General features: G+C 44.1%; 1 protein-coding gene across 1 annotated transcript in view; it reads right to left on the bottom strand.

Moving 5' to 3' along the window:
* The window catches only part of LOC107120938 (pro-neuregulin-1, membrane-bound isoform-like), an 87,952-nt gene extending 72,217 nt beyond the window's left edge, over positions 1–15,735 (bottom strand). Inside the window, exon 1 of the mRNA XM_015423727.1 lies at positions 15,585–15,735. Coding sequence (XP_015279213.1) covers positions 15,585–15,735 — 151 coding nt within the window. The remainder of the gene's footprint in view (positions 1–15,584) is intronic.
* Between the last annotated feature and the right edge of the window lie 3,183 nt (positions 15,736–18,918).

Raw genomic sequence — 18,918 nt, forward strand, 5'->3', positions numbered from 1 at the left:
ACATGTGTTTTCAAAATGCATGTTAAAAAGGAACCAGAGAATGGTCACAAATGTGCACCTCTGTAATGTGTACGGTGGTGAGAGATGAACCTGAAAGACGTCTGACAAAAAAGAGAGAGTTCTGCCAGCAAGTTATGCATCTCTGACTTGGGTATCCACATTCTAAAGACGTGTGTCAGCAGCCAACTTTGTCTCCATTTTCCACCATTAATTTTAAGAACACAAGTAAGGAAATGTAATGTGGGGAGGCAAGATAGAGAGAGGAGCAGATGCTCTGCAAAGTTGTACCCATAGACTGAGCAACATACAGCCCACTGAAATCCTTTTCTAGCTGTCCACAATACTGTGCCTGGAAATTATTTATATTAAGTTTTTCCTGTTAGTAGATCAGCTGCAACTTTGCCACAGTTATGGGCAATTTCAACATATACGGTACTTATTATCGATGCCCCTTCCTCCTCTGCCTTGTATTTCTTTGATCGTTCCACTTCATCTTTTTAAATGGCTGGTGCTAACTTACTACTATTTCTGCCTTTCTAGGAAGCACTTCCAGATGATCATATAATAATTTATCCACGGCACCTTGCTTTTTATACATTGTCCACCAATTCCACTCATCTGTTGGCCTATAATATGGGAGGATGTATTACTTTTCTCTTGCATTAGCAACCTGGTTTTGATGACTCTTGCTTGTATGGAAGAGGCCTCATGCTGGTAGCCCTACATCAGTAAAAAAGGCCATTTTACATCTATATGAAGTATATTAACCTCTTCTCAATAGCTCCATTATAACTGGTCTGGCCTATACCGTTTACACATCATGTCTGCCTCTACATCAGTTTCCTTCTTTGTGTCATCCCTTTATCTTACATTCAAGTGAGTAACCCTAGCTCCTTTGCATTTCTCTACAATGAGGAGCAAGAGCTTTTTGGATAGAGATGTTTTTACTGATTTCCAATGATTTGTTAAGACCTCCCCATCACCTTGTTCAGGGCTTAAGAGAAGAGGTTAGAATGAGTCTTTTCATCCCTACTGCTCAATAATGTCTTGACCTTGATAATACTCTGCATGGAATGATGAGAAGCTGAGGCTCCTTAACACATCACAGTCCAGAGCAGGTGCCCGTGGGTGCCCACCGACTCCTTTTCTGGCCCCCACCAAGTGTTTTCAGGAAGTGGGTGGGGCCAGGTAGGGCTTTTGCCCAACAAGGCTTCTGACTAACTACTGGAGATTTGATTGGCTGTGCAGATTTTTTTTAAAAAATGCTGTTCTGGCAGCAGCTGCCACCACAGCACAACGATTTTCACTGCCTTACTGAAATTAAGCTGTGGCAATCATTTTGTGCCTGGTTCCAACTCCTGTGGAAGCCATTTTGTGGCAGCCATATGACTATCCCAAAGGAAGGAAAACCTTCTGTATTAGTAATGAGCCAGATTGGTGTAGTTGTTAGGAACGCGGACTCTAATCTGGAAAAACTGGGTTTGATTCCCCACTCCTCCACATGCAGCTGCTGGTGTGACCTTGGGTCATTCACAAATTCTTTCAGAGCTGTTCTCTCACAAGCAGTTCTTGAAAGAGCTCTCTCAGCCCCACCTACCTCACGGGGTGTCTGTTGTGGGGAGGGGGAGGGAAAGGAGATTGTAAGCTGCTCTGAGACTCCTTCAGGTAGTGAAGGGGTATAAATCCAGTCTCCTCTTCTTCTTCTAATAGGCAGCTGGAGGACTGATAGCCTAATCTAGGCTTATGAACAGAGGCAACACAGCCCTTGATCCTTTCTCCTTCTTTCCCATTATGCACATCATTCATGGTCACTAAAGCCGACAATCAGACGAAGTGCTCCTTTATTACTCCCTACTCCAACGTGAACAGATTGCACTGTTGGAGGCCTTCCCTACAGATCTCAGCTGCTTGTTTCCATGCACAAGCCAAGTCATAGGCAGTAAACAGCTGACATGTGTGAAATTAAGAACCTCTGTTTCCGTTTAAACTGGGAACGGAGGGTTAAAGAACCCACTGCCTGCATCTAATTTCTGAAGGACGTTGCTGCCTTTTCAGCCCTTGCTCAATTCAAAATGGCTCCATTTTATTTGTTTGACAGCCTACACTTATTATGCTAGATATGGTCATGATGTTTTAACCTCCTTCAAAGTGCTTCCTTCAAACCTTTACTATGATAATATTTTAAACTTCTGGTGGTGAAGCCGTACGGTGCAATCCTAGGCAAAGGCAAATCCTTCAGCAACCACTTACTTAAACGCACTGTTCTCCCATTTCATTTACTTGGAATTTCCATTTAGATTTACAGAGCAACCCTAAAAAGAGTTACACTTTTCTTTAGGCTTGCCAAACAGCGGCGGGGGATCCATGCGTCGTTGCAGAATCGCTGCCGTGGGGGGACAGCGATCCGCGCTGCACCGGCGTCGCCAGTATGTGACGCTACACGTCACCCTGGCAACAGGACTCCAAACAGTCCCGTTGCCAGGGCAACGTGTAGAGTCACATCCTGGCGACGCCGGTTTAGCAAGGATCACTGTCCCCCCGCGGCAGCGATTCTGCGATGACGCATGGATCCCCCGCCACGGTTTGGCAAGCCTACTTTTCTTAAATGCACTGACTTCAATAGAAGGGTGTAACTCTAATAGAGACTACATTGTACAAGATTCCAATAAGAGGGTTTTTGACAAAGAGTACTAAATATGGCTGACTTGAAAACTGTCTGTTTTTGTAATTTTTCTCCAATAGGTGTACCATTGTGGCCTGCTTCCAATCCATGAGAAAAAATTCACAAACACAACTGCCCAGCGGTTTCTCCTCTCTTTTAACTTCACAGGCTCAAAAATGAGAAAGGACAGATATCACTATAACTGTAGCCTGCTTTGTTGCAGTTTGGTGTAGTGGTTAAGAGTGTGGACTCTAATCTGGGAGAACCGGGTTTGATTCCTCATTCTCCCACATGCAGCTGCTGGTATGACCTTGGGTCAGTCAAAGTTCTCTGAAAGCTGTTCTCTCAAGGGCAGTTCTCGAGAAAGCTCTCTCAGCCCCACCTACTTCATAGTGTATCTGTTGTGGGGAGGGGAAGGGAAAGAAGAAGATGAGATTGAATTTATACCCTCCCTTCACTACTTGAAGGAGTCTCAGAGCAGTTTACAATTCCCTCCCCTTCCCCTCCCCACAACAGACACCCTGTGAGGTAGGTGGGGCTGAGAGAGCTCCCCCTAGAACTGCCCTTGAGAGAACAGCTCTGAAAGAACTTATGACTGACCCAAGGTCACACCAACAGCTGCATGTGGAGGAGTGGGGAATCAAACCCGGTTCTCCCAGATTAGAGTCTGAGCTCTTAACTACTACACCTACCTCACAGAGACTCCTTCGGGTAGTGAAGGGCAGGGTATAAACCCAATCTCTTCTTCTTCTACTTGTCAAAAGGTCAACATGCTATCTACAATACAGGACTGTAGTCTTTGTTTTGGTTCTTCTCAGGTAAGCAAGTTGGGATAGTGCCAATTACTATTATCCAAAGTATTAAGTGTTGTTCATTAGAAATACATATACAAGTAAATATTATTGATGGTGTAAGTACAGTGCATTGCATTATACTTACAATGTGGATGTTGAAGTGTGCTTGTTATTTCAAATGGCTTCTTCTCAGTAAAGTATTTAGAGAATTCTCTACTGAAGTCTAAATGCTCACAGTAATGAATGCCATAAAGCCAGGCTGCATCCACAAATCATTTACTGAAGAATGTTTCCACCGCTCTGAACGGGACTGTTCTGGAGTAAATGAGTCTAGAACTGTGGTTATTGTGAATCTCAACTGCGTTCCTAGGTATAACACTGTTGAGTTTATTTACAAACTTGGGAAGCATAGTAGTTCGATGATATCATTTGGAGAGAAGCAGTCAGTTTCTACAGATCTGTAATCTCAAACTTCTCAGTTTTTCCACCACCTGTACTTACGAGTGCCTCATGTGCCCTGCTGAATGAGGACACAATTGTTCCAGATTTAGAGAAAAGGCCAAACAAATCCATTTGTTCAAGAACATTTGAAAAGCTAACAACAAAGAAACCATGGTGACCTTCTGTCCACCCCCAAATTTCTACATTTTAAAGACTGATGCATTTCAATTCACTACTGGTAATGTAAGAAAAAAAAAGTTAACATGTCTAGACTTCTAAAACTCACTAAGAACATGTTTACTGCCTAACAAAGTCAGAGCTATTGTATTATATCAGCCCATAGTCTGAGAACTGAGATAGCCCTGTTATCCAACATTCAGTGCTTAGGGTTAAGAACAGCAAAGTAAACAGGAGTTACATGGCCCTGTAACAACAGCTTTAACCATGAAGCAAACAGTTACACATCTCTCCTTCAGGCTGGCACCTCCATGCCTCTGATTAGCTCCCCTGACATGCTGCAACAATTAGCATTATGATTTAATTACAGTGGACCTCCTGCTATCTTTCTTGTTCACACAAACATTTAGAAGCCTTGGAGAACATGGTCTCAAACCAGAAATGGAGAAAGACAGCTTTCAGGCCAAACTACCATATTTCTATCCTAACCTTTCTCCAAGGAGAGTCAGCACATGTGAGCTTTGTGGCAAAGTGGGGATTTGAATCTGGAACTCCTTTATCCAGCTTCAGTACTCTAACCATTACACTACTGATCACCCCAAGTTTAAGAATGTTACACCGGCTGTCAGTTCGCTCCCGTGTCCTATTCAAGGTGCTGGCATTAACCTTGAAAGCTGTTCATGAGCTCTCAGAATGGTGGGATCACATACCCATAAGGCAGCTCTGAGAGAGATTTTTAGTAGTCAGCGAGAACTGTTTCTGCTCAGGCTCAGGCTTTCAGGGTGGCCACTCCAGTGTAATGAAATGGGCTTCCTGAGGATGTGAGGACCTTGCAAAGGTTATGGAAGATCTGTAAAGCAGAGCTTTTCCAGTGTGCTTTTGATGGTTAGTGAGTGGAGTTTATGGTCTGTTTCATTTTACCTACTTTGAGTTCCACTGATTGGGAGAAAAGCAGAATTTGTAATGAACAAGACAGAAAACAAAATCAGACATTTATTTGAAAAAGTGGGCATGCACACGAAAGCTTGAATAAACCTTTGTTGGTCTTAAAGGTGCCACTGGACTCTAAATTTGTTAAGACATTAGAACTGTTGTGCCTTACTGATTTCCCTACCAGTGCAACCCTAACCAAGGTTACACTCTTCTACGTCCGCCACAGTCAATGGGCACAAAAAGGTGTAACTGTGCTTATTTATTTATTTATTTATTATTTAGATTTCTATCCCGCCCTCCCCACAGGCTCAGGGCGGCTAACAGGGCATAATGCCAGATAAAACAGTAAAACAATATAAAATGTTAAATTACACATAGACAAATAACAAACAATTAAATAACATTCTAAAACAATTTTGGTGCTCCTCTATTCACTTCCAGATGTTAAGATTTTTAAAAGCAAGATGGCGTTCTCAGTAACATAGCTAGACAACTACGGCAGTGCCTATCCAACTGCCCTACTGTCCCCTAAAAGACGTCCCATTCCCTCCAATGATGCCCACATCAAGATGGCAATATGCGGACTCATAGGGCGTTGATGGAACAGTGATGGTGGCGGCTCCTATTCAAAAGCCTGGCGGAAGAGCTCCGTCTTGCAGGCCCTGCGGAACTGTACTAGGTCCTGCAGAGCCCGGATCTCCTCTGGGAGCTCATTCCACCAGATAGGAGCCGCCACCGAAAACACCCTAGCCCTGGTCATCGCAAGTTCGGTGGTCCTGGGGCCTGGAACATCCAGGAGATTTAAATTCCCCAACCGAAGTGCCCTTGGGGAAACATGTGGGGAAAGGCGGTCCCTTAGGTAGGCTGGTCCCTGGCCATATAGGCTTTAAAGGTAATAACCAGCACTTTGAAGCGAATCCGGTACGGTATGCTTAGGACTGCACTGTACGTCCTGCACCTGGAACCTGCACAACTAACAAATTAGTTGCTGAGAGTGGTTGCTTTCATTCCTCCTATGCATGAACCAAACACAAAAAGGACTGACACATATTCTTTAAGGTTCAAAAGAGAGAGCAGGAAAAGGAAGTTAATTCTTTGTGCTAGTCAACAGAAGTAATGGAGTCCACAACCTATGTAGCTGCCTACATGTCATCATTTATTAAAACAAGCAGTGGTTCAACTCCTTCCTTCAAATGCTATCAAGGTACATATATGAACTGCTGTAACGATGAGGAAATCACTTCCATATCTTCCCTCCACTTCCCCTACTCAATAGGAGGGGAAGGGAACAGAAGTCCTCGACCACATGAATAGGTCACACAGGATAGGGCTGCCAGCCTCCAGGTGGGGCCTGGAGTTCTCCCAGAATTATAACTGACTCTCTAGACCTAAGAGATCACTTTCCCCAGGAGGAAATGCAGCTTCAGATGGTGGACTCCAAAGCATCACGCGCCCCCACTGAGTTCTCTCCCCAGACTCTGCCCTCCCAGGCACCACCCCGAAACCCTAAGCAAACATCTCCCTTCCCGTGTGGCCCTGGGAATATTGCATATCCCACACTGAATACTCAGAGAGTCTTGTTAACTACAACATGCACTTCTATTTGAAGAATTTACAGTTATGTAAGCACAAGGTTTTGCAAACATGTATACTGCACTACAAAGGTACTTAGGATTCACTGATTTCAACACAATTCAAGCTTAAATGCCTGCAGGTTGTGTCACTTTCCTATAAATGGCCAGACAATTTCCATGATGACCAAAATAATGTTATTAACCATCAACTTTGATTAATACGTTAATTTTTTGTAGACGTTATAGGGATGGATTCACATGACTAGTTTCTCCAGTTGTGCGGTCAGCTATGGAGAGAGCTAAGGGGAACTCAGTCATCTGCAAAGCCCCAAACACACTTTGCTCTCTGGGACCGTAGTCTTTGGACCTTTTCAGAAACCTACATCCTACAAGAAAGAAGGGGGGGGATATTTCTGTGCATATTTCTGATTTCTACTTATTTCCTTCTAATTTCAAAACAAAATTAGATTTCAAGAAATTAAAGCATTTTATTTCTGTTGCTGAAGAACAAAAAACAAAGAGACAACACTAAGTGGAGTCTCACCCATCTAAGTCCATTGAAGTCAGTGGGCTTAAAAGGGTGCAACTCTTTGTTGTCTAGAAATAGGGTTGCCAACCTCCAGGTGGTACCTGGAAATATCCCACTATTACAACTGATGGCTGCTTTGGAAGATGGACTCTATGGCATTATGCCCTGCCAAGATCCCTCCCCAAACCCTGCCCTCCTCAGGCTCCACCCCCAAAACCTCCAGGTAATTCCCAACCCTATCTAGAAAGCTGGCAACCCTATCTAGAAAGCATGCTCATGATGGCACAAATGACACAAAAGTAAGGCTTGGTTCAGACCAGTGCTTTTGTTGTTGTTGTTGTTAAAGGTGCTGGTACCAATGTTCCCTCTAAGCTGTGGAGTCCTGTGAGCAAAAATTCTATTTTGTGAGCTGCTGGCATTAAAGTTGTGAGCGAGCGATTTGGCTGCTGCATAAATTAGTTTGCTATGGAGCCATCCTTCCTGAGCTAAGACAAAAATGTGTGAGCCGGAGGCTAAAAAACTCTGAGCTAGCTCACACTAACTCAGTTTAGGGGGAACACTGGCTGGTACACAAAGGCTTTTCACCAATTCCCCCTCAAAACTTGGGAGAACTCCTCAAAAAGGTGCTAGCACTGAGTTACGCCACAAAAAAAGCCCTGGTCCTGACTAAACCACAGTTTGGCTATATATGAAGAAGAGTTTGGCTATACATGTGCTGCAATTCCCTTCCTCTTTCTCCTACTTGTAGCAAAACAGGGTAAACTTTAGTTTGTCTGAATCAGATGTAAGGGTTTGATTTGGTACCCCCTCCCCATCTTCTACATAGTGGTCTGTCCTGTGAGGAATATGTTTTCTGTAGTACTACATCCATAAATGAGGATTAAGTACTAATAAAATTCATCCCTCTTGGCAGAATGAAAACAGCATAATCTCCCATGCTACTACATTTCATTTTGGGGAGACAGAGACAGCCAAGAGCCAGATGAAATCTACCAACAAGGGGGAAACAGAAGTCAATGGCTTCAATTTTAAGAACTTCCTCTGAGCACAAAGTAATAAAAACATCACAGAAACAAAAGAAGGAACCATAACTAGATATGGCTGTGTTTTTTTTTTTTTTTTAAGGAATCAGCAGCTCCTCTCCTTTCACTCCAAGCACTCAACTGTAATGTTGTTAACTGTGTTTGTGAACCAAGGGTAGACAGGAAGAAAAATATTCTCTGACCATGCATAAAAGGGGCTCTCTGTATGGCAAACCCTATCAAACATGTTACATGGCCAGACTGATGCAACAAGTTCACAACTTCAAATACACATTTTGTACTGTGCAACCACAGCCTACTGTTTGCAATATTTGCTAAGTCTGATTTTCCTCTTCAATGCATTAGAATATCAGGTATTTTGAATAAGACCAATCTATTTAATGATACCTAATCTTTCCTTCTCCCTCAAAAGAAAATGAAGTATTTTTATAGTTAAAACAGGCATAGGATTAAAAAAAACCCCAAAAACCCTGCTTAAGCAGTCGACTGAAATTGGCCATGTAGCACACTCTCTTTGGAACCCATGCCAGCAGTTTTCACACTTTAGCATTCTGGAGACTCCCATTTTGAGTTTAAAATCTTTGTGGATCCCCCAAGTCTCTCCCTCCTCAATGTACGCCAAGACAACCTCCTTTCAAAATTTATGGCAAGCCATGCTTTCCCCATTAAGTTCTCCATCCTCCCATGTCAGCTATACTTTAAGGCAAGTATAAGGAAAATGTCTGTATTGTCTGTACATGATTCTACAGGGCCACAACGCAACAGACCTTGACTCAAATTCTAAATCTTTGTTTGGAAGGGATTTTTGTTGGATGCAGCAAGAAACTTCCTTATTAGCCCACGACTTCGTGGTGTAGTGGTCAGAGTGTCAGACTAGGATCTGGGAGACCCAAGTTCAAATCCCCACTCTGCCATGGAAGCTTGCTAGGGAACCATGGGCTCTGAGCTGTGTGCCTGAGTGGCCGCTCATTAACACAGGAAGCCCCGTTCAGCAGCAATCTGGAGCCGCACAGGGCCTTGGTGCTGCCCACTGCCCATTTTAAGATTACAGCAGTTATATTTTGCTCAGGATGTGAACTGCTCTGCTCAGCAGAGGGGGGAAATAGAGGGAACAGTCTTCTCAGCCTAACCTACCTCACAGGTTTGGCATAAGAATAAAATGGAGGAGAGGGGAATGAGGTAAGGCACTTTGGGTCCCTACTGGGGAGAAAGGCATGTTATAAATGAAATAAAATAAAATAACTAGAGATCAGCTGAACAGATGTAACAAAGGGGCTTGGATAAAATTTTACAGCTGCTCATGGAAACAGAATAACATCAAATAAAACCTCTAGTACTCAGTTAAAAACTGTCATTGGCTATTATTGTGTGTGCATGGAGAGTGACATCTCTGTCTCCATGCACTGGAAAACAACGTTATACCTAAAATAACGATGACAACTGCATTAAGACTGTACCTCGTTAGTACCACTCAGCCAGTTAAGAGTTCCTAGGCTGAGCTACTGCAGCCTGGCAGTTAATTGGTGCATTTCCTAGCTAATGATCTAGGAGACGGGTAACTGTGGGCAGGCGCTCATCTATGAGCTCCTGCTCTTCAAAAGAGGTGAAAGATGATTCCTCTTTCTCTGAGATTGAAAGCCCCTGGCCACATTCGTAGAAAACTGAGAGGGCTCTAATTTTGGCATTAGCCATATTTGTGCAATGTTGCCTTCTATAGGAATGCATACTTACATTGTGACTCCTCTTCAGAGGTGGAAAAGTAACCCTCTTATGTACATGGAAGAAGACCTTTTTGTCAGTACTTCTGTCCTTGCTAGACTCGTGTGATGCCTGGTTTGGTTTTTGGTACACGTGTACAAAACTGATGTACTCTAGGGCCTCCATAATTATGCACAGAAAGACTATAAGTCAAGAAAAGACAAACTCCTTGGTTCATTTCCTCACCGACAGACCTCTTGGTCACTCACCTGTAATCAAGTTCTGGCAAGATTTAGCAACTCTGCATGCCTGCAAGGTATCTTCTCCGGGCATTATGACTTTAGAGAATGATATACAACCTTTAGCTGGAGCCCCGCCCCCGGGCTCTAAATTTAAAGTCAAGCATCATTTTCATGGAATGAAGAGATAACTAGGAAGTTTATTCAAATTAAGACTGGTGATACTGTTCAAGTGTCCTGCCTTCAAACTGCTATTCCACCTCCCCTCCTTAGCTGAAATATTGTCCATGGCTAGTAAAAAAATCAGAAGCACTGCTATCAAATCATTAAACTCCTTGGCAAAAACAGTAAGGTTTTTAAATCTGTTTTTGCATGCCAGTTCTAAACACATCATGCTGAAATAAGTCTTGATTTCAGTGAGATTTACTTTCAGATAATGAGTTGGATCCTGCAAATGCATCCCTCTGTGCTGAAAGGAACCTACCTGTGGCACTCGACTCATCTGGTAGACCTTCTTGTAACGGGGGAAGAAGCTACCATTAGAATGGATACACAGGATCCAATCCCTTGAAAGTAAATCTTGCTGAAAATCAAGATTTATTTCTATATAATGTGTCCAGGTTTTTAGCCGAGAATTAGATGTTCTTGTCCTCACTTCTATGAATGGAAACACTATGCCATCCTACTGAATAATACCCTTCTGAACTCATTGACTTCAATGGCAGGTGTTACTCTGTTTAGGATTACATTGCAAATCTTTTCTGAACAGGTAATCTCAAAAGTCGATTTTTCTTATTTTTAAAGCTTTCTGGTAATGCAGTTTTCCAAAGTTGTTCTCCTTGCGTGATGTCCTTTTATGCCCTTCTCCCTACCCAACCCCAACTAAGGATCCAATCCATTTTCAGTTTTCTTTCATTACCATCTGGCACCTTTTCAAATGTAAACTATAAAACTTGTGCCTTAGTTTCAAGCAAAATGTACCTGACTTCACCTGGGGTTTTATTTCCACTACAGAATTGCTCGTCAGCAACAATATAGTGGGTTCCTATTGCTATAAATTTAAATATGAACTACAGTGCCTTATAATAACTTAAAAACAAACAAGAGAAGTCAAAAGCTAAAACCAACTTCTAGAGAAAGAAGGATGACACCACTCAAACCCATTGGAACATTAACACTAAAAGCATGTATTAATACACTGTTCCACCAAAATAAATGAGATTATAGAGGCATGCAGTTTTCAGGATCAAGCTTCACTTGTCCCCATAGATTTGCTTATAACTGAGAATGACATCATCACTTTCATGATTCTGGCATTTAGAACAATACAGTTTGTAAAAATAACAGGGGAGGGCAGTGTTTTACAACATTATCTACCTTATAAACCCCTGAACAATGAATCCTATCAAAAAGTGTTCCCTAATGTCCTTCTATCCTGATACCTTCCGGTATTAAAACTGGACATTCTAACAGCATCAATACACACAGGTTGTTCTCCTTGGGATTGTCTCAAACCACTTAGAAAGCACTGGTGACTATCAATTCAGAATTCGTATTTACCAACCACAGAAGTTTTGAGGCAAAAGGAAAGAAGAGGTTTCTAAATGTATATAATCTGACAACAGGTGATTGCGAGCCGAAACCTGGTAAGATTTTTAAAACCAAAGTTATCTCCAATGGAAAGCTAATATTCCCATTCCAAATTTGAAACTATGTAACATTGTAGTTTGTGCAATTAGGCATATACCCAAAGAAATGGCAATTGCTTTGTTGATTCCACAGAATACGAGGTAACAAAACAGTATTAATAATACAGCATTTACGCAACACATTTCATGGGATCAAAGCATATCGCATAGGCAGTCTTGGTTTATAACAACCCTTTAGGGCAGACCAATATAAATTTTCCTATATTGTAGATGAGGGGCAGAAGCTGTATTCAGATGTCACAAACAAACCACAGTTTATTTGTGAATAAGCTTAAAATCCTGGGCCTCCTCACTGCCTCTTCCCTCCTCCTTCTTATGAGGAGGTTGGTTTAGGGAGTCTTCAATCTAACCACAATTTGACATGATGTTTGAATTTGAGTGCTTTAACAAGTTATGGGGAGACACCCATAAACTGGGACCAAACTATGGTTTGACGTTTAGCCACAAATTATGGTCAGATTGCAGACTTCCTAATCAGAAATTCTTCAACTATGGCTCTACACATGAGGAGAAGAGGAGGGGGGAATGCACAACCCGAATGATTTCAAGTTCATATCAAATAGTGGTTGGTTTGTAGCTTGATTCAGCACCAAACTAGATGAGCCAGGGGACGTCTATGATTGGATCTCCTACTGAAAAAAAAAGTAGTTGAAGGGGAAATTAATATTGGGCTACTGCAATGAAGCAGTGCAGTACTGGTGCTGGAAGGGGGAGTTAATCCTTTTCTTTACACTATTTTTCTAGTTTAAAATTGCTCTCTCCATAAAACTGTTCTTTTCAGCTCCAGTACCTACATATTTCCCCACAGTGGGCAAAGGGCAGCTTGAAGGGGACTTTAAAATTGGGAAATGGGGAAAGGATAAATTCCCACCCAGTAGCTCAACTATGATCTCTCTCTGGCTGCTTTTATTTATTTTTAAGTGAGCTCTGATTATAGATCTCGTGCTTTCTTACTTAGTTTGGTCCTATGTCCACTTAGTGAGTTCATTGTTAGTGGAAGTCCCGGTCTCTGCACTACACTAGAGGCCTCTGTCAGCAGACTAATTAATGCTCGTGTTACGTCTTTCCAGGTTTTAAAGTTACACAGAAGTAAATATGATAAAAGATATATTCCCTGTTTTTGCATTTCACTGGAAATTACAGGGAAAAAATTTGGCAGCAACCCTAAATATACTTTCTTGAAAGTTATTCCCACTGAAATTAAAAGGACTGACTTACGAGTAATTACTCTGGCAACTGTTTTCCAGCACTACATTGCACATTTCATTTAGAAGGTGTTATATCCTCACACAAATATGTATTCTTTGGGATAGGTAAAGGTAAAGGTTCCCTTGCTCGAAAGCCAGTCGAGTCCAACTCTAGGGTTGCGGTGCTCATCTCCGTTTCAAAGACAAAGAGCCAGCGCTGTCCGAAGACGTTTCCGTGGTCATGTGGCCGGCATGACTAAACACCAAGGTGCACGGAACGCTGTTACCTTCCCACTGAAGTGGTACCTATTTATCTACATGCAATTTCTTGCTTTCGAACTGCTAGGTTGGCAGGAGCTGGAACTAGACGGGAGCTCACCCCGTCTTGCAGCACCCGGGTCTCGAACTGCTGAACTACTGACCTTCCACAGCCTGCAGTTCAGCGTCTTAACCACCTGAGCCACCGCAGCTCCTCTCTTTGGGATAACAGGCTGCTTAAATGAGTGATGCTTACATTGCTGGTCTGCAGCTGAAACTATGCCTAGAAGAGTTCCATCCAAGTAGCATTTTTACTCCTCTAGTAAGAGGCTGGTGTTAAAATCTAAATACCTATCAATAGCAGATGCAATGTTCGGTACAAATACCTGAGATGAACTGTGCAAATGGGGATGAACTTACAGTGACTTCTTCTGGCCTTCTGAAAAGAAACAGTTGGGCACAGTACCTTTCTCAGGTATAGCATCTCTCATACCTCCTTATTAATTACTAGGGAATATATAATACTTTTCTCATAATGAAGCAACTCTAAGAATGAAAATCAAAGAACAACCTCAAAACCTCAACAGTTTAATCTTAACAGAAAATAGAGCCCTTGTGTGTGGGTACTCCAGAAACAAAGCATCATACTGGCACGAAAAAGTCCTACACCACATATTCAAGCCTACAAACCTCTATTCTGTATTAATCAGCTGAGAGTCTTTTTTATCTGGTCAAATATTTATCCATGGCTGTTAGAATCCAAACTTCAAGCACCACTGATAGCCATTTCTTTTACTACTTAACTGTGCTGACTGGCACAATATAAACTACATTCACACAAGTAATTTTTTTTAAATTCCTATGTTAATTAGTCCAGAACAGCTTCCTTACTGCTAGCCCATTTCTGTACTCAGATCACAAACATTGCTTAGAACCTTCTCTTCATCAAAGTACATAAAGCGCGTAAAAAGTGCACATAAAAGTTGGAGACAACCTGGTGTGGTATAGTGGATGGCACTAGACTTGGTAAATGGGCACAAGTCTTTGATTAGTTATGCGTATATTAAGGATTCAAGCCCCAACTTATGAATGGGAAAGTCATTGCCTTTCAAACTGTTCTTCCTCATAGGGTTGTCATGAGGGCAAATGAGATAACTCAACACTTGCTAAACCAAAACCCTAGAAGGAACAGCAGGATGCCAGTATTTTGCCACTCATCCCTGTGCAGCAAGATCCTGGACACATGTACTCAAAAGTAACTTCTACCAAGGGCAAGCAACTTTCGTAAAAGGGCCTACAGTTGCAGGATTAAATGTACAGCAACAAGTTGTGACTTGCTCCCTCTAGGAGAATTTATTAGGGTTAATGGAGAACACGTGGAGGGGCACATGGATAGCATTCTTTCTGTCCCCAACTGATCTTGCAACCAGAGTGCAAAGAGCAACTGTCAAAAGGGGAACATTTACAGAGCAAAATAAACTAAGCAGCAGTGTTGGTCCAGAGCAAAATCCAAAAACAAAAACAAAACTTGCCCTTTATTCAGGCCAATCAAAAACACACTGTGTAAGCTTCTAGATTCTTCAGAACTCTTGGTCAGGCCGGATGTTAAAAGGGGGGGGGGAGTTATTTGAAAGGTGGTCTTTTGTTTGGGAGGGGGAGATCCCCCTCTTCTTTAGTGTGTGTTTTTTTAAACATCCACCCTGATGGAGAGTTCTGGAGAGCTCGCCCACTGTGCAGTTTTACTTCGGCTGGTCTTAATCAAAAGTAATGTTCCTGTCTTCGACCTTTACAGAGATGCGCACGAACCGCGCTGCATCCGAAGACGCGGCTGGCAAAAGCTTATGCGGGAACAAACGCCAGTCTCGAAAGTGCCCCCTTGCCCCTGGATCCTGCTTTGCCTCCCCGTCGGGGGGGGGCGGGGGTGAGGAGCAAAGCCTTCTGCTTCCCTGTATTTTGGATCAGGTGTGGAGAAGTGGCCCTCCCCACCACCACCACCACCTGCTTCCCTAGCGGCGACACCACCACGCTGCTCGGTTAGGGCTCGATGCCTCGAGAGGAGCCAGCGAGGAGCAGGCGCTCGCCAGGGGGCAGCTGGCCCTCGGGAAGAAGGCGCTGCCAGAGAGAGGCAGCCCCCAAACCCCCGCTCGTCCCCTCAGCCCGGGCTTGGGAAGGCGAAACGACGCCGGTTTGACAACTTTGCATACACACACACACAAACGTCGCCCCCCCTTCCGCGCCACCTCTTCAGGGGCTTCAGGCCAGGCCGCCACCTGTGCGCTCGTCGCCAGCCCCATCCACACCCCCTAACCCCGCGTCTCTCCCCCGCGCTCTTTCTCTTACCTGGCCCGTCCTCCTCCCGAGCGGCGCCTTTCTTGCCGGCGCCCCCTTTGCCCTTCTTGCCCTTCCGCTTCTTCTCGGGACCCTGGAGAGGCGACGAGGCGGAGGCGGCTGCCCCCTGCTCTTTGGCCGCTGCCCGCCGCGACTTGCTCATGTCCAGCGCTGCTGCGCCCCACACGGACCTTTCCCCCTCTCGCTCTCCTTCTGCTCCGGGGACACGTCCGCTCCCCCTCCCCGCCCGCCGCACCCCCCCGCTCCGTCAACGGCGCCAACGAAGAAGAGACACCCCCCCACACACCCCCACACTCCTCGGTTCAAGTCGAGAAAGAGAGGAGAAAAGTTTCGCCCGGCTCTTCTTCTCGCCGTTCCCTTCGCTCTCCCCTCACAGCTGCCTCCCTTCGGCGCTCGCGGCTCTCACTCTGTCCTGGCTCCCATCCCTCCTGCTGCTGCAGCCTGAGAGAGAGAGAGGGAGAGGGAGAGAAGTCGGGGCAGGGAGTTCCTGCCAGGCTTTCTTTTTTCCTCCCCCCCCCTTCCCCTCCTCCGGGGGAGTGAGTGAAGCGAAAGGGGGGGGGATTCCTTTCTGCCCGCCCCAGGCACGCATGTACACCGACACACACGCACTCGCACACACGGGAGGAGCCTAAACAGCCCCCCAGGGGCACGAGGGTGTGGGAATGTGGGCGGGTAAGGAGGAGCGGCGGCGGCGGCGGGCCGCAGGCTGAGGCGGTTGGAGGTCGCCTCAGCTGCGCCTGGGAAAAAAAAGTTGGGGGGCTGGCGGGAGAGAAAGAAAGATTAGACAGGGCCGGTGAGGAAGGAAACACCTTGGGCCAGGCAGAGGGGTCTGCGAGGTCTCCTGTCCCTCCTCAAATTAAGACTCCACACGGATAGGCATTGGGCACCTCTGAATGGGATCCTTTCCCCTTGGAATCCATACAGACACACATGGGGGGTGGGTGGGGGGCAAGGAATCTGCTTAAATGAAGGGCTGAAACACTGGCAGGATCTAAGGCCACCATGAACCTAGATTTCATGGAGGTGGTAAAACTTACCTAGGGGCTATGTACAGTCACACAGACTAGGCAACGCTGAGTGTTGCTCCATACATTGGCCTAGTCAGGATCTCTCCACAGAGAAAAATAAGATTTCAACACCCCACCCCCCCAAGAGGTTTCAGTCAAATGGCTCTGACAATCACCTTTCTAGTAGTGGAATCCTTTGCAGACATACTCTTGTCTAAGCTCATTCATGTCAGTGGTGTTAGAATGGAGTAACTGCATGGAAATGTGCTAGGTGTGCGCAAGACTTTTTAAAAAAAATCTTATTCAGATATGTTAGTCCTCTGTGCAGCCTGAAGTGGTACAGCCCAGACATGGGTATTACCTTAACCTAAGAAGGAGAAAGGTAGCTTGGGGGTAGCTCAGAAGCAGCCAGGCCAAGGCCTCCTCTCTCAAAGGTCAGCTGTTTGTGCTTCCATTTAGGGCAAGACCCAAATCGATAAACAGGATTAGGATAACAAGATTAGAGTCCTCAGGGCAAACCAGAGAGCAGTTTAGACACTGAACTGTGAAGCAGAAATTCTTGGCTTCAAATTTCAGCTTGTTAGCCTTGAATTCACTAGGTGGCCTTTTGCAAACCATTATCTCTCTGCCTTATTTGTTCTTCTTCCCCCTGTAACGTGAGTGTATCCATACAGTCCTACTTTAAAGGGCTGTTGTAAGGATAGTAAGATAATGTATAGTAAGATAACGTTTGAGCACTTACCAAGACAATGGGAGAGCTATTATTAAGTTACCTAAACACATTACCATCTCTCTCCCTGCTCTCCCTCCACCATCTGTCCTTATGTTGGAAATTTCACCGCTTAACTTCCATAGTCTGACGATAATCTTTGAACCTCATTCATAGCATCAGCAATAAAATAAGCTTCTGAAATTGTTGTATAGAGCTGGGCCATCACTGTTTATTACTGTTTAAGATCATTTTAAATGAAGATGGCAGAGACTGAACTTATTTAAAATTATTTTAAAACTGAAATTATTTTTTCTATTTTTGTTCTTCTGTTTTTACATGAGGTCCTGAGCTATCATCCAATGACTTTCCTACTTTATCTTTCTAATCCAAAGAATCTTATATAGCTTCACTGCTGTACACTCCTACATCAACTTCAGTCAAATTCATTTCAAGGTCAAAAACATTTCAGATTTGCAGACTTAATGTAAAAGTCCAGCGAACTGCAAAATTAAGGTTGTGTGTGCAGAACTGAGAAATCAGAAATAGTCAAGAAAAATGAGACAGGGTGCTTACAAATGATCAGATGGAAGATTTAATGCTTTGTATAATGACAATAATCTCCTTATATTTAAAATGTATTATTATTATTATTATCATTAGTAGTAGTAGTAGTAGTAGTATATCATGCATAATTATTTGTAGGTTTGGGTTCTAAGGTCTTGCTGAAGCAAGTTGTACCATCTACAGCCTTATTAAAGGTAAAGGTAAAGGTTCCCTTGCTCGAAAGCCAGTCGAATCCGACTCTAGGGTTGCGGTGCTCATCTCCGTTTCAAAGCCGAAGAGCCAGCGCTGTCCGAAGAAATTTCCGTGGTCATGTGGCCGGCATGACTAAACACCAAGGAGCACGGAACGCTGTTACCTTCCCACTGAAGTGGTACCTATTTATCTATTTGCAATTTCTTGCTTTCGAACTGCTAGGTTGGCAGGAGCTGGAACTAGAGACAGAAGCTCACTCCATCATGCGGCACACTCGGGTCTCGAACTGCTGAACTACCAACCTTCCACAGCCTGCAGCTCAGCATCTTAACCACTTGAGCCACCGCAGCTCCATACAGCCTTATTAGATATCTATATTTGTTTTATGAACTGCTTCTGCTAGGTACAATAGACTGAATCTTGCTAAACACCTTATGAACCTGGCCATATGAGAAAAACCAAATCAGATTTTGTGATCCCCTCCTGGATTTAGTGTATTGCCCATTATACAATAGTGTATTGCCCATTATAGACCAGTAAGAGAGCTGGCATGGCGTTAGGATAGACTGTTAGATTAGGACCTGCCCTGCCATGGGAAACGTGCCAGGTGACTTTGGGCCTATTGCAATTAGGGAGCTCAGTCTCCTGGTGGGGCCTGGGGATCTCCTGGAATTACAGTTTATCTCCAGACTACCAAGAGAACCAGCGTGATGTAGTGGTTAAGAGCAACGGACTCTAATCTGAAGAACCAGGTTTGATTGCGCACTCCTCCTCATGAAGACAGCTGGGTGACCTTGGGTCAGTCACAGCTTTTTCGGTGCTCTCCCAGCCCCAAAATAAGTTTAGCTCA

This window comes from Gekko japonicus, unplaced genomic scaffold (assembly GCF_001447785.1).
Source record: "Gekko japonicus isolate JY-2015 unplaced genomic scaffold, Gekko_japonicus_V1.1 scaffold48, whole genome shotgun sequence".
Taxonomy (NCBI): Eukaryota; Metazoa; Chordata; class Lepidosauria; order Squamata; family Gekkonidae; genus Gekko; species Gekko japonicus.